The 24,237-nt window shown below is 37.6% G+C and overlaps 1 protein-coding gene across 2 annotated transcripts; it reads left to right on the top strand.

The window, feature by feature from the left end:
- LOC121378545 (leucine-rich repeat and immunoglobulin-like domain-containing nogo receptor-interacting protein 3) lies at window positions 1-22,916 on the top strand. 2 transcript variants are annotated; one of them, XM_041506765.1, is made up of 2 exons: window positions 1-536; window positions 10,636-12,564. In XM_041506765.1, the coding sequence occupies exon 2, from the start codon at window positions 10,664-10,666 to the stop codon at window positions 12,302-12,304; it is 1,641 nt and encodes a 546-aa protein (XP_041362699.1). In that variant the 5' UTR covers window positions 1-536; window positions 10,636-10,663; the 3' UTR covers window positions 12,305-12,564. The 2 variants fall into 2 exon arrangements, with proteins under 2 accessions (XP_041362699.1, XP_041362700.1); XM_041506766.1 differs by lacking the exon at window positions 10,636-12,564 and adding an exon at window positions 20,937-22,916 and having other exon boundaries at window positions 9-536.
- The last annotated feature ends 1,321 nt before the right edge of the window (window positions 22,917-24,237 follow it).

The raw sequence follows: 24,237 nt of genomic DNA on the forward strand, positions 1-24,237 counted from the left end.
AAACAGTTGCCACTTCATAGCTGTCTGCCATGAAATAATCACAGTCAAACAGCAGACTACTTGCGCGGTGAAACTTCCGGATTTTGGACAACCAAATGGGAAGATAACTGTAATCTGAGGCCTGCATTCCGTTAACACCGGCTCTCATCCAGAACGAGTTTTAACGACTCAATGGGTAGGTGTAAGACCACTACACTCTCTCTTCTCTCACTAACCACTAACCCACTGTCCTGGACAGACAGCCCAGATAGCTGAGGTGTGTGACCAGGACAGCGTGCTTGAATCTTAATTAGTTATGAGCACAGAAAATAAGCTGAAATGAAATAAAATTAACAGCTTTTGAGACGGAACTGCCGATGCCGCGGCAGTGCGCAGCTTCCCACCGTGAATGTACGGTAAAACTATAAATTACCAGGAAATGAGCTGGTATCGTAAATAGATGGGAGAGAAGAAGATACTGCATCATGGAGAAAGATGTGCTATAATCGTCCAATGAAATTAGGCTGATAGGTACATCGTGGTACCAACGGTTGATGGTGAGTTGTGTAACATATCGTAGAAGTAGGTTGTTAAAGTAGAGGCCGCTTCTTTGTTTACATGCGTTTATATGATGGTGAAGTCTGCCGACTACAGACAGACATATGGTCGACTAGTGTAATCGATATAGAATGACGTGTAAAACCGTGAAAACCAAGAATTCGTTTCAAAAGCGTTGTTCTTTAATGCAATGTTTCATACGTAGTGTTATTAATTTCGAAACCTTTGGTTTTCTTATGTCTTTGTTGGTTTTAAACAGTACGTTTTCAACGTGGCAAAAGACTTCGTCATAATATCAATAAATATCGTACTATTGATTGTATGCTCGAAACCTTCGTGGTATATGAGCATGTTAAAGCAATACGCAGTATTGATTGTTACACAATTCGTTTTTCCATAGCAAAACCGCATTTTCTCTTTTAAACGTGCACCAAATTTAAGTGAATTAATTATATTTTAATCAAAACGATTAATTCATTAAAATAAGATTCATGTTGTCTTTACCTCATCAAGTAGCTAGCATTTTTGTTTTTGTGAAATTGATAATTATGTTTCTTATTTTTGTTTTGTTTTTCTTGCTGTCTTTTTCTGTTATTTATTTTATTTTATTATTATGTATTGTTTAGTTTTTAAAATTAATACTTAACATATATCATTTGAATGTTTTATATATGTAACAGTGAGTGAAATGTGTGAGGTCCATGTAAATATTATAACGTAAACCTTTCACTAATGTGTTTTATTCGGTACATAATTGTTTATTTTACCTTTAATTAATGTTTTATTCGTTTACTAGGTTTTCCCATATAGAATATACTATACGGGTAACGGCCAAGTAATGTTTCCCGCCAACGATTGGGGCGAATTGTCCGTGCGGCTTTTATTATACCAGTCGCTATAATTTATTGTGTAGTGGTCACTGTTTTATGATTACGTGATAGCCATACTGTAATTTTGCCCATAGCAAAATGTCGTTTATTTCGTTGTACTATCTATACTGAGTGTGTGCGGAAGTTCAATCCTTTGTTAATAAACTGTGACCCCTTCCGGTGACTCGTTTGTCATCACTGGAATATATATATATATATATATATATATATATATATATATATATATATATATATATATATACTGTAGATCCTGAAATTAATGCGATCATAATATTAATGCGAAAAATGCGAGCTCGTGTTATTCGCATTAATAATATGACGCATTTATGTCTATGTTTTGTCTATATATCCCACGTTATTAAAACAAAACAAACAAAGATTCAAATTCTAACATATAACACAACTGGAAAACAATTCATTGTAGGCAAGTCTGACTAATTGTTGACTAGTTCAGCAAGCTATGTGTCACACTTTTAAAACAAAGATTAAAATTCTAATACATTTATAAAACAACTGGAGCACAATTCATTGTAGACGAGACATACTAATTGTACAATAATCTAACAAGATGCCAGCCACGCTAATCCTGAGGTCGACCGTTTCTTTGATTTCACTGTTCAAGTTCACTGCAACTTAGTTGGGTGAACTGTTCTTTTGTTATGACTTTGAAATATGTCTACATTCTTAGGAAGATACAGTTGTAATGGTACATACAGGGTCATTCTCCTTTAACTGTAGCAACTGTAGAAAATAGTTGTCGCAGCACTTTGACCTCTGATTGTACAGTAATATTTAAATGTATTGTAAAATAAACACTATTTCTGAGTTGTCTAGTTCATTCCCTGTACTTTTGAGTCATTATTGAACCTGCCATTACTCTCCTTTCCCTCCAAAAGGACCGTCGGAAAATGCCGACCCTTAAAAATACCCATGTCGCAAATGAGGATCAGCATAAAACGGGCATCACAAATACATGATTGTTACCTCTAAAGTATGTTTTTATACTCGGGTAAGCACAACAGCATGGCACCTTTTCAAAACATGTGTCTACTCTACTTAAAATCATCTTAAATTATGGAATATTCACTAATAAATCATGTCGCAAATTCTAGGTCACGTACGTTATCCAATTTGAAAGAGGAAACTACGTAGGCCTGACGACCTAGATCGATTGGGATTAATGACTAAATTCTGGTAAATATACTTAATTATGTGTATCTGCTTATCCTTCCTCTGAAAAATGTACATTAGAGATGCAGAAAGACAATTAATCCATAATACTGGACCGTGTCTGTAAGGGTGTCACGTACGAACGTTCCCGTCTTACAAAAGTACACTTGAGCGCATTAATACATAGTTTGGCTTGGAGTTTCTGAGATGTACAAGGGCACAAGCAGAGAAATGATGATAAAATCTAGTGCATGTTTGACTACAGGCCCTTCTTACTGCAAATGTCACGTACGAAACTGTCACGTACGTTATCCGACATCCATTAGTCTGCGTTCCAGGCTGAATCAACATTTTAGATACAACATCGACGGGCAAATTGTCGTCTGCATGGCGCACATGTTTGGACCCCGATTTTATTCTTAAATACATCAGGTATGCTAGAGATTCATTAGATATTTTTGCATGTACTGATAGTTCACTACATATAGCCCATAAAGAATCAAAGTTTGAAAAAAATAAGCCCCGAAATAAATCGTAATGCAGTAACTAACCCTCCCCCCACTGCGACAGTATCTACAAGTAGCCCAGCCGTGGAGGTCACACAAACTACCCCTCCTCCAACCAAGCCGGCTGCGACAGTATCTGGCCCTGCCGTGGAGACCGTGCATCAGAAACCGTTAGAACTTGTTCCAATTCCCGCTCCTGTTCATCCAACCGCCTGTTTGAACAAATGGGTGATAGTACTGTACGATGGCAAGCTCTATCCTGGAATGGTACAAGCCGTAGATGAGGACGACTTGGAAGTGAAGGCAATGTCTCGTATTGGGCGTAATCGTTTTTTCTGGCCCATGTTTGATGATGTTGTATAGTATGCCAATACTGATGTCATTTCCTTAATTGACAAACCTACTCCTGTAACAAGCCGCAGCCGCCATTTTCAAGTTAACCCGTGTGAGTGGGACGCTATAATGAAGGTACTTGGTTTGGATTAAAGGGATTGAATTACATAGGGCCTAACCATGACGTTATTCTTTGAACATGTGGATGGCACTATGGAACAATAATTTTAAACCAAACCGAGTCACGTACGTTATCCCCAGATGTTGTGAGGATACACCGTTCGTGTGTCCTTTGGAGATAATGTGCTGGTATCTTATATATGTCATAGTTAGGGGAGATAACCCTGTACGTGTTTTGTTAGAATTGTTTTATTTTAAGCACTTACTTGTTGGTCAAAAATCAATTTATGAACAATTTACTTGTATTACAGGCATATTTTCAGTGACATTCATTAATTAAATGGGCAATATGCACATGATTCGCTAGATTATCATTCTACATGTTAGCCAAGGTCATGGTGATGGATAGTTTTGTTAGTAAATGTAAACAGATTGCAAGAAACTTTTACAAACGACCATATCCTAATTTAACGTCACGTACGTTATCCATACCTCTTCTTTTGATACAGTTGTCAATAATAAGTGAACACTTCTGAGTAGTATACTTCCCTTTTATGTTATTTCATGTGTTTGTTAGGTGCAGATAAACTGTGAAATTTACCTGGAGCAAGTCTGTCACCAATTCTATGCAGTTTGGAACATAAGGTATCAATCTGTGCATAAAAATATAGTCCGAGTGTGTTATTACAAACATCGATCTTGAACAAATTAGTAAAGAAAGTTGTATTTTTCAAGTTGATTTCATTAAAGATGTTTCTTCTTGTTCAGAAAATGTATTTTGTTCACTTCCTAACATGACCAATTTGTATATTTATAGGGTACAATTCCTAAGGAGGGCATGACGGGTCACGTACGTTATCAGTACGACTTCCTTAGTTCAACATCCGCCACTATTAAAAGGGTGACTCTTTACAGGGGAATTTATTTTTAAATAGTTACAGACAATTTAAGACTATGCAGGCAGGTCACTTTTAACATTCTCAGAAGATATTTATTTTTCAACATTCATACTTTATTGGTTGCTACAGTTAATGGAGAATGACCCTACATGCTAATGTTTAACCAGATTTATGTAACCATACCCGTTACGTAATTGAACGCTGCAAAATATGCTTCGAGTTGATCTCACCAAAAACACTAAGGACTAAACAGGTTAGCTGATGTGTACACAGATATGTTAATAAGTTGATCTCAATGAAGACAACTGTAACTTGGATAGAACCATAAAGTACACGGACGTGTGTTGCTAGGAAGGTAATATTTCAAAAGGAGGCCACTCGCATTAATTTCATGTCGCATTTTAGTCTGCCCAGCGTCACTCGCATTAATTTAGGGACGCGTTAATTTCAAGATCTACAGTACACACACACACACACACACACACACACACACAATTGTTTAACCCCACAAGAAACAAACAGCAAAAACAAAGCCAACACAGTCAGAAAAAAAGGAGCCCAAACAAACATAAAACCTCAAATATCCCAATAGTATTTACCCCCACCCTACAAAACTATAACAGCCACCTCCTAAACAATAACTACAAAACAACCACAAACAGTATTATTGTCATATAAATGACAGTAATATTTGTATGACAGTAATTATTAAATGACGATATTATTTCCTGAACTAAAAGCAGTTCCAAATAAAAAATTTGGTCTTTGATGACAATTCATTAGCCCTTCCGCCCATGAAAGAATTGCTTAAATGCTACTTTAACACCTCCACCCCCACCACGGTCTCTTTTAATCAGGATCAGTTCCAGTTCCAATATTGGCCTATGCCACGTCACTTGATCTAGTGTTAGACTGAAATCTGACTATATAGAAGTTACTTCTTCCCATTTAAAAGCAAAGGCTCGTTTATTAGCGCTTTCCAAAAAATGAAGGGCGGGATTTTCTCAGTCGGTTGAATGCTCGCCTGAGGTGCTTGCGTCGCAGGATCGAACCACCTCGGTTTTCTTCTCCTTCCAACCAGTGCACCACAGCTGGTCAAAGGCCGTGGCATGTGCTTTCCTGTCTGTGGGAAAGTGCATATAAAAGATCCCTTGCTACTAATGGAAAAATGTAGCGGGTTTCCTCTGATAAACTGTGTGTTAGAATTACCAAATGTTTGACATCCAATAGCCGATGATTAATAAATCAATGTGCTTTAGTGGTGTCGTTGAACAAAACTAATTTGTTTTAACTTTTCAAAATGAAACGATCTGACATACCACAACATTTGATAAGCCAGTCGTGGATCACTAGATGGAATTAAAAACTACTAAGGCCGATCGATCTGAAGACCTATTGATTACCCGTTTAGCTACACGCGATTACCCGGTTTCCTAGTAACCAAATATACTTCTGATACGGGGCGGGACGTAGCCCAGTGGTAAAACACTCGCCTGATGCGTGGACGGTCTGGGATTGATCCTCATCGGTTGACCCATTGGGCTATTTCTCGTTCCAGCCAGTGCACCACGACTAGTATATCAAAGGCCGTGGTATGTGCTATTCTGTCTGTATGATGGTGCATATAAAAGATCCCTTGCTATTAACGGAAACATGTAGCGGGTTTCCTCTCTAAGACTATGTCATGATTACCAAATAGCTGATGATTAATAAATCAATATGCTCTAGTGGTGTCATTAAACAAAACAAACTTTTTATCCGTTCAACTACACGTAATTACCCGATTTCCTATCACCTAAATGTATTTCTGATACTGAAAATAATATGTTTATTGTCTTGATCAATACTAAAATCCCTGGAAGCGGAATCTATATCAGTTGGTAGAGCGCTCTCCTGAGATGTTTGGGTCGAAGGATCGAACCCTTTAGGTAGATCCATTATCTTATTGGGTTTCTTCTTGCGACAACCAGTGCCCCACAACCGGTGTATCAATGGTCATGATATGTGGTGTCCTGTCTGTGGTAAAGTGCACATAAATGTTCCTCCTCAGACACTGAATTGTTTTGGTTAGAGGCACGTAAATACAATTATCTAACCTAGTCTAGCCTAGAAGATACCTTGTTGCCAATGAAACAAATGCAGCTAGTTTTCTCTGAAGATTACAATGAATGAATGAATGAATGAATGAATGTTTAACGACACCCCAGCACGAAAAATACATCGGCTATTGGGTGTCAAACTATGGTAATGCAAATAAATAAAGTGATGATCAACATCAATATAAAAATTCAAGGTTTAAACAAAAACAGTGTAAAGAACTGTGCAAAAACACAAATATCACAGACTCTTACGGACACTGAATCTTACTCAAAACTTCAATTTTGTGCTGTATTGGCCATTCTCAAAGAAAATGTTACACCCCTGCACCACGGTGAGGTTACAGCACGCGCAGGGGCTGAAGATTACGTGTCAAAATGTCGAAATTGTCTGACATCCAATAGCCGATGTTTAATTAATCAATCTCCAGTGATGTAGTTATTAAAGAAAACAAAACTCTTAACCTTACTAAAATTCGTACGCGCATACATACCTGTGTATATGAATACGTTTTCATTATTACTAATTACGGTTTTTGTATAACAGACACTGACACTTAAATTAGTCCCCATGCATCCCGTGGACGCCCCGATACTTAACTGATTTATGTCTACGGCTAAATCGCTCTATCCTATGATTGTTCTATTTCGTGTCATTACTGTCAGAACTGTGGTAAATGTCAGGTTTTTATCATGAAGCCAAATTGACGCCATGTGACAGCAATTGTCTGTAATCGTTCCTGCCATGATGTTCAAACAGAAGAGTTTATAGTCACCGCCATGATCAGGACAACATTCTGTTCTGTGACATGTAAGTGTTGCTGTTGTTTTTTTGTTTGTTTTTAAACTTTGTCATTTCTTCATATTTTTCTCTCTTGTGGTGTCGTTAAACAAAAACAACTTTTCAATTTTGAGGGCTGGACTTAGCCCATTAGTAAAAGCACTCGCCTGATGCTCAATCGATCTGGGCCCATTGGGCTATTTCTCGTTCCAGTCAGTGCACCACGACTAGTATATCAAAGGCCGTGGTATGTGCTATCCTGTCTGTGGGATGGTGTATATTATTATATGTCAAAATTACAAAGTGTTTGACACACAATAGCCGATGATTAATAAATCAGTGTGCTTTAGTGATGTCGTTAAACAAAACAAACGTTAACCTTTTTCAAATTCGTTTTATTTTGTCTGGACTTGTCTTTTCGTTTTGAGAATGGTGCCTTGTGCATCAAAATCCCGCAAACGGGTGCGTAATACAGTTATATTGCATACTATTTCTTAATTTAATTGATTTACTTTGAAAGAAGATGAGATTGAAAACCATTTGATTAATTGGCTTAAATAGACCTCTTTCACATTCCACTGCGCAAGTGCCCGTTGCGGGGTAACCCAAGGACGCAAAACGCGAACTCACGCGAGATTTCGCAAAAATAGACCTGTGGACAAGTTGGGGGGCATAGACAATGGGAGGCCACGCAATAGGAATGTGAATATCTCCATGATTAATTATTCTATCAGTAGGGAACCCGAAAATTCTGTCGACATCCAACAAGACTTATTGGAGACATTTGTGAATTATTGAATAATATTAATGTGTGCGCGCGTGTATGTATGCAGATATTTATTGTATTTAACATGATTTAAATATTTATAAAGCAATATACAGATAAATAGATTCAGGATTCTTGTCGGGATTTCTTTTCACCAAGTTATTAAACATTTTGTTCGGTATTTGGAATAAAATTAAATAATACATATGAAATTTTAGCTATAGTATATAAAACATTAGAATCAGGCCCGTAGGAATGATATCTGGAGTTGGGGGAGGGGAGGGGGCACAATCTGTAGTGGAGGGACACAGTCTAGTTGTTGGGGGAAAAAGCCATATTTTAAACCGGTTTATAAAAGTGGGGCTATAGTCCCCCCTCCGACGTCTCGGTTGCTGCCGACCTGAGAATGGTCAGAAATGTAACTGTATTGCATATACAGCTATTTAAATTCGAAGCAAGATTATTTAACCTAAGAAAGATGTAAATTTTATTTATAACAGATTACACTAGCCGACAGCTTGATAATATGGCTACAAACTCAAGATGATCTCTTCATCATAAACTCATGAGGGTTTATTATGCACAGTCATAAGGTACCAGTCATAAGGTACTTCGTTTGAATGTTTGAAGCAAACATATTAAGTACCATGCCAGGCCCGTAGCCAGGGGGGGGGGGGGGGGGGGGGGGGGGGGGGTCGGGGTATCGGACGATCCCCCCACGCAGGATTGAGAGTTCCGCTCAAATGAAAAAAAAAAAATCGGATTTTACATATAAAAGTCCTTGTCCCCAAATGACCGGGATAACGTAGCAAGAACGTCTGTCTGAGGGTTCCATTTGCTGAAGGTTCGATTCTCCTCAGTGGGCCCCGTTTGATTATTTCCCGTCCCAACCAATGATCCATCAAAGAACGTCGTGTATGCTATCCAGTTTGTGGGATGTGAGAAGTATGCCATGTATCATTTATTATAAATACATTGGTACGACTGAAAACAAACGGTTTCTTGTCGTGGCTCTGTGACCAGGCCATTTTACATGCATACCACAATTTAATGCAACTTGTTAACGTGTATTTCGCAACAAAAGTTCGTGTATTACTTTTGAGTGTAACCGGCGTCATCTCATTGTTTGGCAAGGGGTTATATATATATATATATATATATATATATATATATATATATATATAAAAATCTGGGACCCCCCCCCCCCCCCTGTCTATGGCGCTTGCGTTTGATGAGTTCTGTTTACAAAAAAATTTCGACCCCCCCCCCCCCCCCCCCCCCCGCTAATCATGCTGGCTACGGGCCTGAAGTTATATACAATATTTATAAGTTAGACCAAATATCAAATTAGGATCGTATCGGGTTGCATGGGTCTACCACTCTGGAAAGGTTGCTGAACTTTATGTTATGTATAATCATGTACGTTGCATACTTGCATACCATATCGATATATAGGACTTCTCCCTATGCTTGTAAATGTGTATCAAAGTACTGATGGTATCGCTAACGATCTCGACCAATGTTCTCTGGTACAAAATACAAAATAGTAACCAAAGACTATTGTACATACAGATATATGTTTACTTCAAACTGATCTTCATGTAAAGAAGAAGATGTCATCTTCTAAATTCTTCAAAACAAACAACGCAAACAGCCGAGTTTACTCGGTTTCTGAAGTCATGCTAGGCCTAAGTTGTAGGTTGTCGCGTGTGACAGCTCACATGTTTTAAAATTTCGTAAATATCAGATATTATTTCAAGTGAAGTTGTATGTATCTGATATAAATGATAGTGAAAATAAAATAAAATAAAATAATAAATAAGATAAGATAAATAAATAAGTAAATAAATATATACATAAATAAATAATTTATTGTACGACTGTCTTTTTTAATGAAACGATAAGGGGAAAATAGAGCTGTGATAAAGGTCTATGTGAGTTAGGGATTTTGTTGGGATTTTTTTAGGAGGAAGGGGAGGCATATTTTATTAAATTTTAAATACTGATACATGTGGAGAATTAAACATCACTGGTAAATCCGCGTGAATATTTAACTATAATTCTAATTGTTAAAAATAGCAAACACATTCCACTAAAGTTAATTTTATTGTATGAATCTTTTAATTTTGCGCTGTTAAAATACCCTTGACAAGCGGCTCCAGAGACTTCATCTAGGTTAATGTTTCACTGCTTTTGGTCTTAAACCATTCCGATGTAAAGTTTATTAGACCGTATTTTTGCAGCCATTTTAACATCTTATACGAAATATGTACGTTAGTCGCTAGAGATTGACAGCTCCTACGAAGCTACTCACGACGCTCATGACAACTGTCGATCATGCCTCCAAATTTGTAATATATAGCCTCGATACCGTCCAATTCGACAAGGGACGGTACTCTTCGCGCACATACGCAATGGGAATGTGATAGAGGTCTATTGTTGGGATGTAATTTTATTTTCTGAATTCACATTAAAATTCACATGTCAGACGAAAATGCCCTCATCATTGCATTCATAACATTGTTTTTGTATTTCAGGGATTCAGTGAGACCTTCAGCTAGAAAGATGTTCTTTTTATGGATTATTCCATGGTGGTTCTGTTTTCAAGAAGGTCTCTACATAGTTCAAGGACACCCATGTCCTGTTCCATGTGACTGCCGCGAAGATCACGTGACAGATCTTGGCACGACTTACATTGTCTACTGTGGTCACAAGAATCTCACCCAGGTTCCGGATTTCAAACCCCTGACAGCAGTAAAACTACCGAAACTAATTTCGGTTGCAGACAATCGAATAACGGACATGAATAAAACAAATTTCCCACCAGGATTAGACATCACCATTCTAAACATTGGTGGAAATCGTAATCTATGGATCGCAGACGACACCTTTTTGCACTCGCGAAACACTCTCATCCATCTTACACTCGAAGCATCAGGGTTGTTTTTCAATAAAACACTGACTTTTCTTAAAGATTTATATCGATTGAAGAAACTGGATCTTAGCTATAATAATATGCATCTACCCAGTTACGATCTTGATGACACAGTCATACACTTAACGGATGCTTTGTTCAAAGATCAAGGATTGACGTCTTTGACTTATATTAAAATGTACGGCTGTGGTATTGGAAGTATGGCGGCAGACGTTTTTGATGGTCTCGATAATTTGCAGACTTTAGATATAGCCGTGAATGTGATGACAGACATACCAGATGCGATTAGGCAATTGAAGAACTTGAAAACTCTGGATTTCAGCAATGGCAAAATTCGCCATCTTCGAGGAGGTCGATTTCTAGGTATGAACAAGCTCGAAAAGATAAAGCTAAATTACAACAATTTAAAAATAATTGATGGTAATGCATTTAAAGGACTAGAGTCGACACTGAGAGATCTAGAACTTCGGGGATGTAGCCTGACAACTGTTCCAACAAATGCTATAAAAAACCTTAAAGGATTAAAATCGTTAAATTTGGCATCAAACAGAATTTCTCGAATCTATTCCAATTCTCTGGACGGTTCGTATTGCTTGAATGAACTAGACATAAGCAACATGAAAATCCTGTTTCGCCAAGACATGTTTGATGGACAGAAATCGTGCTTGAAAGATTTAAAACTCAGGAACATGAGTCTATCCTCAATACCGCTAAAAACCTTGTCGAAACTGCCAAATTTGCGGTACCTGTTTCTCAATAACAACTTCATCAAAGTACTGAGGAGAAATGCTTTTAAAGGTATTAGAGCGCAGACGATAACCCTTTCTAATTCCCCACTGAAGACAATCGAAAAAGGCGCATTCAACGGTCTTCCCAGACCAATGTACTTGGGAATAGAACGGACGAATATAACGAATTTGCAGTTTTTTTTCGACTACAAGGAAAACACTTTCGGCTGGCTGGGAGTGAGAGGGTCGTCAATCCCCTGTGACTGCACACTGGCACGAATCATGAGCAACATGGCCGACTCCGGCCTGTACGGATACTGTCTGTATTATGGCAGACAACTCCATTTCAGGAGCAACGAATTGCTGAGTATCCTGTCATCAGATTGCCCTTCAACCTTCACGGCAGCGCCAAAGTATGACCTTAAAACTATCGAGGAACATACTACTTTTGTAACAATATACAGCAACAATAGTTCCAACAAGCGGATTTTCATCAGTTTGGATATCATTTTATTAGTAGCTGGTAACCTTTTAGCTTTTTGAGGTGATCTTCATCATTAGTAAATACTTTCTCCTCCCTCAGCAAACAACATTTAATATTATTTATTTGAAAGTCAACTAAATCTGGACTCTACATTCAAGGATGAACAAAGGTACAAATACATTGCTAATTTGCTGTGAAGTAATACCTTCAACTACGGTTTTCCATTTAATATAGTTACATGTTTTCGTATGTAGATATTGTTTACATGTGCTAATAACTATTTAACCTTCGAACATTTCAATATTATGATATATGACCCCCCCCCCCCCCCCCCCCCCCCTCAACACACACACATACCGTTATATTATTTTTGGAAAAGTAAACTGATAACATTATATATACCAAACAATCTGATTAAAATTAGCTCTACTGGTCTTGCCAGTAGATCTAACAGCATTGCATGGACTCCCATGTCCAGGTGACATTTCATCTATAAATAACAATTTAGTGGTGCTAATTTTAATTAGATTGTATACCAAAGTTTATACTTTTTACTCAAATAGCCGATTGCTCCTTTAGCAGTACTGGTAAATGATGGCCATCTTGAACCAATGTGGCCATCTTGGAAGTTATGGTAGCTAACTTCACTTTTGTAATAAATGACTCAGAAACATAATACATGTATATACCAAATAAACAAATACTCCCTTAGTAGCACTGGCAAAATGGCAGCTATCTTGAAAAATGGCAGCCGTATTGGAATTTTGAGTGGCTAACGTTATTTTTGTAGTAAGCAACAGGCCTCGGTGGCGTCGTGATTAAGCCATCGGACATAAGGCGGTAAGTACAGGGTTCGCAGCCCGGTACCGGCTCCCACCCAGAGCGAGTTTTAACGACTCAATGGATAGGTGTAAGGCCACTACACCCTCTTCTCTCACACTAACCACTAACAATTAACAACTAACCCACTGTCCTGGACAGACAACCCAGATAGATGAGGTGTGTGCCCAGGACAGCGTGCTTGAACCTTAATTAGATATAAGCACGAAGATAGGTTGAAATGAAATGAATGTAATAAGCATACCAAATTTTATACTTGTATCATCAAATGCACGATATTTCTGTTGTCTGCCCTTCTACCTGTTTCAATGTCAGTCTTGTTTCACTAAATTGTAACTTTATCCAAAAGGGTAACTTCATTTATGTCAACCTTAAACTTGACAAAAGGATTAAACTACAAATATAATTACTGAGTAAAATGGACTGTGTACGTGGAGGTAGGTTCATAATTACAGTCCCATGTTTCTTCAATGTTTGCTGTATTTTCATTAATGTAACTCGCTACAACACGTACAACCAATACATTTACAACTGCTTTTATATGGACGAAATACCTTAAGCGATCTAAATAATAATTTTGTTTTATTTATGTCAAAAATGTATTAGACAAACATCGTTTGTTTCTTTTCGTGTATCTCTAGTTTCTTTAAAAATCCTGTTGTATTTAATACCCTCTTTTCCTCAATTTGATTGTTATTGAAATAAATTAGTATATACATTTTATATTTTATATGTATATACAATGTATATGTATTTATTACTATTGTATTATAATTATGTAATTATTGTCGTTATTATATTATATTGTGTGTATATAGCAGACGGCCTAGTAGGCTAAGTTTGCAAACTTGTGTCCAATCATTTTCTTGTTTATGCAAATCTCAGGCGAGCGCTCTACCGACAGTTAGACCCTACCCCAAGGACCTGTTAAGAAGGCGAAGGTGGGGTGTGTGTGTGTGTGTGTGTGTGTCATTTTAGAAATGCTGTATATTTATCATGTCTTGATTCACATGTATTCACCCTGTCCTCGCATCATGGTGAAAGGTACGGCCCTGCGATTTACTGCAACATGTGCAAAAGACGTATCGCAGTTGTAGATCGTTCGACTGATGCGCGATCGATCTTTGTTGGTGGGTCCAGTGGGCTATTTCTCGTCCCAGCCAATGCTCCGCAACTGGGGTAACAAAGTCCGTGATTGGCCTGTTTACTATCATGTAAGTGGGATGTTACATATGAAAGATACCTTGCTGCTCACCGAAGAGTAGCCTATGGCGTGATGGCATTGGGTTTTCTCTCTCTTTATCTGTGTGGTTCTTGACCATTTGTCCAATAGTTTTAACTGTAAATAAAAATGTCTGGAGTGCGTCGTTGAATAAAATATTTCCTGCTTAATTATAATTATTAATTGCAAGATGCTGTGAACGCTGTTAACATACAGCCTATACTCGTCTTAATGGGTCAATCGTGTCGTAGTATATTTTGTTACTTGACTCTGTCGGTTCTTCTTGATTAATCATTAAGATACTCAAGAAGATGCAAGTCAACTGCCGTCTAGTACATTTTAAAATTATATGAGGAAAAGTTAGAACAAGGAAGTGTCGTACTGAATTGTCATCGTGGCAAGGGAGGCACTTAACCTAAACTGGAAGGGACTTGCAGTAGATACTAGTAATCAGGACACACTAATAGGGTCTTCGCCAGGGAGCCAACCCCCCCCCCCCCAAAAAAAAAAACCCCACAAAAAACCCAAAACAAACAACAACAACAAAAACAAAACAAAACACCCCAAAACAAACAAAACAACAACAAACCCCAACAACAACACAAACAACAACAACAAAAACCCAACAAGAAACAAACAAAAAAACATAAAAACTAAAAGATTTCGTATGATCCTGGGGCACGACACTGGCATTAATGGGAAATTGCGCATCTGTTGGTGATTTAATGATACGTAGCCAGGCGAATGTTCGTAGACCATCGGTGAGTTTTAAGAATTTAACAAACTAGTTAATGCAATATGTAGATTTCATCATTTTATTGTCATTTAATCTACATGTACGTCGTGTGTGTGTGTGTGTGTGTGTGTGTGTGTATATTTATTTATTTATTTATTTAATTTTAATTATTATTATTATTTTTTTTTTTTTTGGGGGGGGGGGGGGAGACGTAGCCCAGTGGAAAAGCGCTCGCTTGATGCGCAATCGATTTGGGATCGATCCCCGTCAATGGGCTTATTTTTGCCCGAATTAAACGAAAATACTCATATTTGCAAACAGCTATATACACAGCTATATATAGGATTCCAAATGACGGATTTTCACATGGATTACAACTAATATTATTATTGTGAGAATTATGGAATACCTGGTGATAAAGTCTTAGACTAACTCATTTTGCCCGAATATGGTTAATACTAGTATCATATATATGTCAATCCGTTTGAAAACTCTTAAAGTGAAACACCCTAGTTTTCACTATTAGATCGGTTTTTGACAATTAAAATCGGACATTACTTAGATTTTATTGTTTAGATTATCCATTTCCGTACAACCGAAGTGTTTCTGGTCAGCCTGATTTTTCTAATACCACGAAATGCATTTTTGTTCATATTTAAAAAAAAACCCCACGTACGTCTGAGAGAGAGTAACGGTTATGGAGACCAGTTCTTGTCTATTTCTAAGGGTATTTTCCCGTTTCAGCGTCACGTAGTCTGGTTTCATTATATTGTAACTTTATCCAGATGTCTTACAACTTTATAGGTTAACCAAACTTGGTGTCCCATTTACACGGGTTGATTTGGGTCTGTGACATTAAGGTAATGTGAGTTTAGGTCACCCCTACGATTAGTAGCCTAACACGTGATTCGTCGCGTCGTAGGGTGACCTATACTAAGAGCACCTTTAGGGTAACAAGTTAACAACTAATGTAAACGCTCTGTATTGTGGATTAGTCTAAAATAATATGTGTCACGGGCGTAGGAAGATGCCAAAATGTGTGTGTGTTGGGGGGGGGGGGGGGGGGGGGGCGCACACACACACACACACACGTTGTATATATAAATACATGTATAAATATATAAAAACCATCGCTGCTGCTACAGAGTGCCCCCCCCCCCCCCCCCCCCGCTTCCTACGCCCGTGTGTGTACACTTCCAGTGCGTGTGTGTTTGTTTAACGGTGTGTTTAACTGTATGAATGAATGGACAAACGCTTCACTTAAAAGTTACTGGTGAGCCTGCGAGTGTGAGATTTTGTATTTGTCCAATTATTAAAGTTTTATCTTATTAGTAATAAGTATTATAAACAATTCTGTCTTTCCTACCACACGAGTTTGGAGTAGTATAATATGTTTTTTTAATTCCCACCACCACACCGGCCCCGAATTAAAAAAAACCCCAACCATCCGCAAGACTGATTTATGCGCTTCACGGTTAATCAAATGGCCACGCCGACAACCAATCAAATAGTTTGTGAGCGTTAGCAACACAAATGGCGCATGTTTTAAAACGAAGTAGTGGGGCATTCAGTGGCCTTGATAGGGCTTTCAGGTTGCAAAAACTCTTGTATCACTTCCTGGACGCTGGTCGTCTCTTGGTTTTCTGAACTACAAAGAAAGCAACAAAATAAAAAAAATAAAAAAATAATGATAAAAGCAAACAAAAACACAAGAAAAGAACGGGGAAAATTGACACAAAGGTGCTTCATTTAAGGGGCCGTCCATAATTTTCATTTTCACGAGCGTACAAACCGTACGCGGGGGTGGGGGGGGGGGGTGTTTATGGGGCCAGCGTACATTTTCTTTTGAAAATGAAAAATGTCGATCAACATCTTTCATTTGGGGATGTACACTTTTAGGAGGAGGGGAGGGGGTGGTCAAAAGTACTCTTTGTACACTTGTGAAAATGTAAATTATGGACGGCCCCTAACCCCATGAAGTCCTATGTTAGGACCCATTAGTTTCGCGTCTTATTGGCCCCTCTTTTTGGGTAAGGAGTGTTAGACCTACGTTGTTAATGTTTTGTTGCAGGTATTTACAGATAACATTATTAAAAGGTGACCCTGTGTGCTTTTCATTTTTTTACTAACAAGCATGTAAGCTATTTTTAGTTTGTTGTCTAAACAAATTTAGAAATGACCGCTGAAGTCCACCCCTGTACAAGGCTGGCCTGTAGGAAATGTAATTTCTTGATACTCTGTAAATGTGTTCAGTGATTTCCGAGAGAATGGTGAAGTAGAAACAATATGTGGCTCGAAGACAAGTTTAGGTTCTTAAATAAGTAAACATTTAGTTGTATATTTACATTTATATATCTAAATCATCATACTAAATATTTATCTAGGTCACATCTCGAGTCTTTGTTTAGTACAATTGGTATTTGTAGGGCCTAAATCTCGTGCCATGTGCATACGGAATCCCATTTTTGTAGGAACGGGGGGGGGGGGGTAGGGGGGAGGGTAGGAGGGGGGGGGGGGGTGGTTGTGGAGGCAGGCTGTTTTTTGCCCGAATTAAACGAAAATGCCCGAATCTTAATAACGATAATTATTAGCATTACTACCAAACAGCTATATAGGGTGGCAAACAAATCACTACGCATTTTTACATGGATTACAACTAATTTTGTGGGTGGAATAATGGGAATGCATGGTAAAAAGGTCTCAGGTCAGCATATTTTGATTAAACGTCTCTATCATTTTTGGCCGAATTTGAGGTTTAACTCCAGCACTGATGGGGGGGGGGGGGGGGGGGGGGTGCCCCCTCCCTGTCCCCCTTGTCTCGCTAGCTTATGTCTCGCTAACTCCTAAATGTTCTTCAGTTCAGTAACAAATCCTATATAATATTTATATAACATCTCACGAAGAACCCGCAGTGTACAGCAGAGTACGAGACGTAGCCCAGTGGTAAAACGCTCGCTTGATGCGCGGTCCATCTAGGATCGATTCCCGTCTGTGGGCCCATCAGGCTATTTCTCGTTCCAGCCAGTGAACCACAACTGGTATATCAAAGGCCGTGGTATGTGCTGTCCTGTGTATAGGATGGTGAATATAAACGGTCCCTTGCTACTAACTGAAAAACGTAGCCGATTTCCTCTCTAAGACTATATATTAAAATTATCAAATGTTTGACATCCAATAGCCGATGATTAAAAAAAATAAAACCAGTGAGCTCTAGTGGTGTTGTTAAACAAAACAAACTTTATCATTTAGCTCGAGCTACTGGGGTTTGGTTGAAGAAGAAGACAGGGGCGGGACGTAGCCCAGTGGTAAATCGCTCGTCTGATGCGTTGTCGGTCTAGGATCGATCCCGTTAGGCTATTTCTTGTTCCAGGCAGTGCACCACGACTGTAATATCAAAAGCCGTGGTATGTGCTATCCTGTATGTGGGATAGTGCATATCAAAGATCCCTTGCTACCAATAAAACAAATGTATCGGGTGTCCTCTCTAAGACTATATGTCAAATTACCAAATATTTGACATCCAATAGCCGATAATATTAATAATAATAATAACAAATATATATATATATAAAAATCAATGTGCTCCAGTGGTGTCGTTAAACAAAACAAACTTTAAGAAGAAGAATACAATTTAATACATTCTTGGTTTCCTAACCTGCTGGAAACATAATTTATCATTTGTTTTACTTTATGGCCAACATATCGTACAGAAAAAAAAAAAAAAAAAAAAAAAAAAAAAAAAAATAAAAAAAAAAAAAAAAAAAGGATAAAAATATATTTCTCTTAACGTTTAGATGTCTAAAAACCTTCCAACTTACCTCTTCGAGCTCGTGTTTTCTTCTACTTCGTCATTCTATTGGACATTTATATTTCGAGAAATCGCATATCCTACACGGTATTTGACATAAGCTTTTGAAATTGACTTATGTAAGTCAAAAACTTAAGTTGGTATTCATCAAACAACTTAAGAAAAAACTTAAGTAAGTCAGAGAGAAAAACTTAAGTGAGTGGTCGTTAAGGAAGTATTTCCTGTTTATAAACATCCGATGGAACTCTTTTTGAAAAAAAGATGTAAAAATACATTATATGGAGGGGAGGGGGGGGGGGGGGTGTTGTGCGGGTAAAACAATAATAAATAGAAAATAAGATAAGGTAATGTGCATAAAAAATTAGCTAGTTACCAACACATTTTATTTATTTACTTTTATTAAATTTAGAAATGTTTTCATTAATTATATTTTTTCTTCTAATAACAGCAATATTTTTCGAGATAAACAAATAATGTTAATTTAATTATTATTATTATAATAAATAAATAATAAAAAAAATAATAATAAAAGAATCGAAACAACACATCTTGCTTATAAAGACATTATAAAGTTGATAGATAACACTTTGACTGACTGAATAAAATATTTAATTAAAGGGACATTCCTGAGTTTGCTGCAGTATTTAAGATGTTATCGACTAACAGAGACTTTTTAACGATTGTAATTACATATCAAATATATTTTTCTGCATAATATATTAGTGGCTGTATATTAAACATGTTTCCGATCGTTCTAATATTTGTACTAGGTTAAATTTCATTATATTTTCTAAAATATATTTTATATAAATCCAGTTTGGGCTTCTTACAAATATTAAGACGATCCGAAACACATTGAATATACAGACATTGATATTCTAAACAAGAAAATATATGTAATATGTAAGTTTAATCGTAGAAATATTTTATTAGTCGGAAACATATAACAATGCAACAAACTCGGGAATGTCCCTTTAATGTACGAAAGGCACACTTTTTCAAGCCTATAATGGCTAGATCAACGTGTTGTTTGTTTGTTTGTTTGTTTGTTTTGGGTGTGTGGCACCGTTTAACACAATTTGCATGGCTCGGCTTTATCAACTAGCTCGTAAACTAGCTGTATTATCAACAAAGAGCTTATACATTTTTATATAAAAGCTGCAACACATACCTTATAGTAATTTATGAATCCATAAATGAAATTAATGTTTTATTTTACTATTAACGTAAAGAACGAAGCGTATTTCGAATTTCCCTCCGAGTGTCACCGAACACAACAATCATCATGGCTGCCCAGACTACAGCTGATCACATGTCGTAATTTCAACTATAGGCTGAGTATAGTCTGTTTCACAATTAAGTCATTGTCTCAAATGTGCTGAATGAAAATAGTTATATAGACAATAATAGACATATTTAGTTTTCATAAATTTTCAAATTGTTGTTTCTGGATTTTCTTGTCTTTTTTGTTTTTATTTATTGTTGTTTGTTCTGTTTATATATATATATATATATATATATATATATATATATATATATATATATATATATATATATATATATACATGTATATATACATGTATATATACACATACATATATATATATATATATATATATATATATATATATATATATATATATATATATATATATATATATATATACATACACATGTATATATACATATATATATATATATATATATATATATATATATATATATATATATATATATATATATATATATAAATTTTGCGACAATTATAATTTTATTATATTTTAATTTTAATTTTTTTACGATCCCCCTCTAAACCTCCCCCAAAGTTCCCTTGGCATTCCGCCTCATGTCATTGCTCCCCCCCAAAAAAAAATATAATTTCAAAAACACTTGATTGTTTTCAGTGTAGACAATACCAATCATTTTCGTTTTTCTGACTTAAGTCAGTTAGAAAAAAACTTAAGTCTGGTAGGCAGGTGGTTAAAAAGTTGAGTCAAAAATGGACTATAAACGACATTTATTCATCCAAAACAGGTCCATCTGCCCATCCCCTGTTAATTCGTTTTTATTTGTTTTTCATTTTAGGGTCTAAGAAAAACTGGATCCTCGGAAATCCTTTGTACTGCTAAGCCATGAATATTATTTTATTATATTTCGTAACCACCTACCTCTGGTGTCCAGCACTGTGTGATGACACTTGTCCGAATGATTGCCGGTGTCGAACTGCTAGGATACCTGACTTGGGAAATACATACTGGACGTCGTGCAACAAAAGAAATGTCCGTATTATTCCAGACCTGACTCCGTTAAAATCGGTGCCGCAGCCGATCCGCCTTGACCTCAAAATGAACCGGATCGAAGTCGTGAAGAAGACTGATTTCCCGCCAGGTCTTAAGGTCGCCATGTTGTTTCTGAGTTCGAACGAAGGAATTGAAATGAAAGACGATGCATTCGTTCACATGGCAGAATCGCTGCAGTTCCTCAACATTGAGAGAATACACCTGCAGTTCGTGAAGCATTTCACATTTCTGAGGGGTCTGGCTAAGTTAAACAAGCTCGTCATGAGCTACAATGAGCAGACGAGTAGGATTCTACCCAGAGGTCTCTACAGCGATCTGGAACTTTCGTCCCTGAAAGAGCTCTTACTGCACAACTGTGACATTGCCGAAATAAAAGATGGAGCCTTTCAGGGACTGGAGTCTCTGGAGGTATTAGATTTAACCTCCAATAAGCTGCCAGAAGTACCAATGGCAATCAGACGCTTGCCGAATCTTAGAGTGTTGAAGCTGAGTTTTAATCCCATCCGGAATATACCTGAAGCAAGCTTCAGGGGCCTTCTGAAATTGGAGAATTTAATCTTAAATGACATTTGGGGTCTTTCTTTGGATAATGGTGCTTTTCAGGGACTTGAGAATTCACTACAAAAACTTTCACTTCGAAAATGCGGATTTTCGGATATCCCCATTAGCAAGATTGGAGAACTGAAGAAACTGAAGAGTCTCAACATTGAGCACAATCCACTGACCTCTCTCGGAAAGCATTCCTTTAATGGCTCATTTTGTCTAAGCGAACTCGATCTGTCCGATACGTTGTTTCCACGAGACGCAGGGATATTCGAGGCCCAAGGAGACTGTTTGAGAGGAATAACCCTCAACAGTCTAGATCTAACCACAATACCCATTCAGATTTTACAAGGTCTCAGACATATTGGAGAGGTTAGCCTAAAAAGTAATAAAATACAAGTCCTACCCCGAAATGCCTTTGGAGGAATACCCGCTACTTCTTTGATGTTGTCGGAAAACCCCCTGACCGAAATAAAACCTGGGGCGTTCAGTGACTTACGACAACATCTCTCAATAGAACTGAAGGAAACGAAGATACCAGATATCAATTTCATTCTAGAATACGAGAAAAACAAATTTCGTGAGATCTGGTTCGATGGTACAGTTATTCCTTGCAGCTGCAACATTTCCAGGATATTTGACCTTGTAGAACCGTGGACCTTGGACGGGAGCTGTTTCATCGGTGACGTGGAATACTATCTGCGGGATCTGGAGACGAAAACAGAGCTACGAGACAACTGCACTAGTACCGAAGACGTGAAATACGTAAGCTTCAGTGGGGACGAAACTCACCAAGCCAGCACTAACGCAGGAATAACACTGGCTGTGAATACGATATGGTATGTCATAATAACACTGTTTGTGCTGTTCACAGGACTCTAAATATTGCCATAATGATAGCTTCTTTAGCCTGATGTTCGCACAGGTTTTGCTAAACCAAATTTGTTTTCGCGCAGGTTTGTATGTGCAAGCTTTAATTGTAAGGCATCATGTAGGGCTATTCCTATGGCGATAAATCACTTTCCCACAGATAGGACACTTCATATCACGATCCTTGATGTACCAATATGGGGCACTGATTGGAACGGGGGAAAACCCAAGTCCACTGATGGCGATCGATCAGGCGACCCAACGCACCTCAGGTAACATCTATTCCACTGAGCTACATCCCGTTCCACTTAGCAATCCAGATATATAATGGGAAATAATGCCTGCATAATAATATGTGTTCATTGTGTGTATAATGTTATTAACTCATGTATGTATGTATGTATGTATGTATGTATGTGTGCAATTCCGTGGGACCGGCCTCGGTGGCGTCGTGGTTAGGCCATCGGTCAACAGGCTGGTAGGTACTGGGTTCGGATCCCAGTCGAGGCATGGGATTTTAAATCCAGATACCGACTCCAAACCCTGAGTGAGTGCTCCGCAAGGCTCAATGGGTAGGGTGTAAACCACTTGCACCGACCAGTGATCCATAACTGGTTCAACAAAGGCCATGGTTTGTGCTATTCTGCCTGTGGGAAGCGCAAATAAAAGATCCCTTGCTGCTAATCGGAAAGAGTAGCCCATGAAGTGGCGACAGCGGGTTTCCTCTCAAAATCTGTGTGGTCCTTAACCATATGTCTGACGCCATATAACCGTAAATAAAATGTGTTGAGTGCGTCGTTAAATAAAACATTTCTTTCTTTCTTTTAATTCCGTGGTGTAATTTTTTTGGTGTCGGACGTATTCGTGTGAAATACAACTTTTTAAGTTTTGAAAAAAGGTCATTATAGTTATCAAACAGGATGATATCAAAAACAAAAACACAGTTTGAGCTAGGATTTGTTTTTTCGAAGAAAATGAAAAACAATTACCAGGTGCATCACAGAAGCGGGTACAGGGGGGGTGGAGATGAACCCCCCTCTTGGCCATGTGTTTTCTTGAAAGCAGGTTTTTGGTTTTGAAAGAAACCTTAAATATTAGCCATAAACTTTACTAGTTCAGTGTAAAGATGAACACCATTTAAAAATTCAAGGTAACACCCACGACTACATGGGGTGAGGTTGGGGGGGGGGGGGGGGGAGTGTGTGTGTGGCAAGATAGCCACCTTGTGACTAGTATACACGTATAAATGACAAGTGACACAAGAAAAATGTATGACTATGAGATGACAGCACCACACAATAATTGTATTATTCTAAAACTAAAGGCATATAAGATGGGGGGGGGGGGGGGGGTAACTGTGGCTGTGGCAACCCCCGGTGACTAGGGACCTGAACAAGGTGCAAGAGACATATTTTAATATTTTTGCATTTATTTGTGATAAGTAACTTTATATTTATTGATTCCACACATAATCTCTGTAAAATTAACTAGAAAATTTCAAAATAGTAAGGTGATGCCACTGAATGTGAAAATGATTTCCTCAAAGGTGACGTCACATTTACCATGTTAGTTGTGATCCTTTACAAATTTTCCAATTTATATAATTCTGGCAGTAAATGTAATTACTGGGTTTGTTATTTTGTTATGGAGATGAACAGTTAGTTGCAAGTATA

This window comes from Gigantopelta aegis, chromosome 8, assembly GCF_016097555.1.
Source record: "Gigantopelta aegis isolate Gae_Host chromosome 8, Gae_host_genome, whole genome shotgun sequence".
NCBI lineage: Eukaryota > Metazoa > Mollusca > Gastropoda > Neomphalida > Peltospiridae > Gigantopelta > Gigantopelta aegis.

Excerpts from the sequence above, each read along its gene's own strand:
- LOC121378545 (XM_041506765.1), top strand. The coding sequence starts at position 10,664 with ATGTTCTTTTTATGGATTATTCCATGGTGGTTCTGTTTTCAAGAAGGT.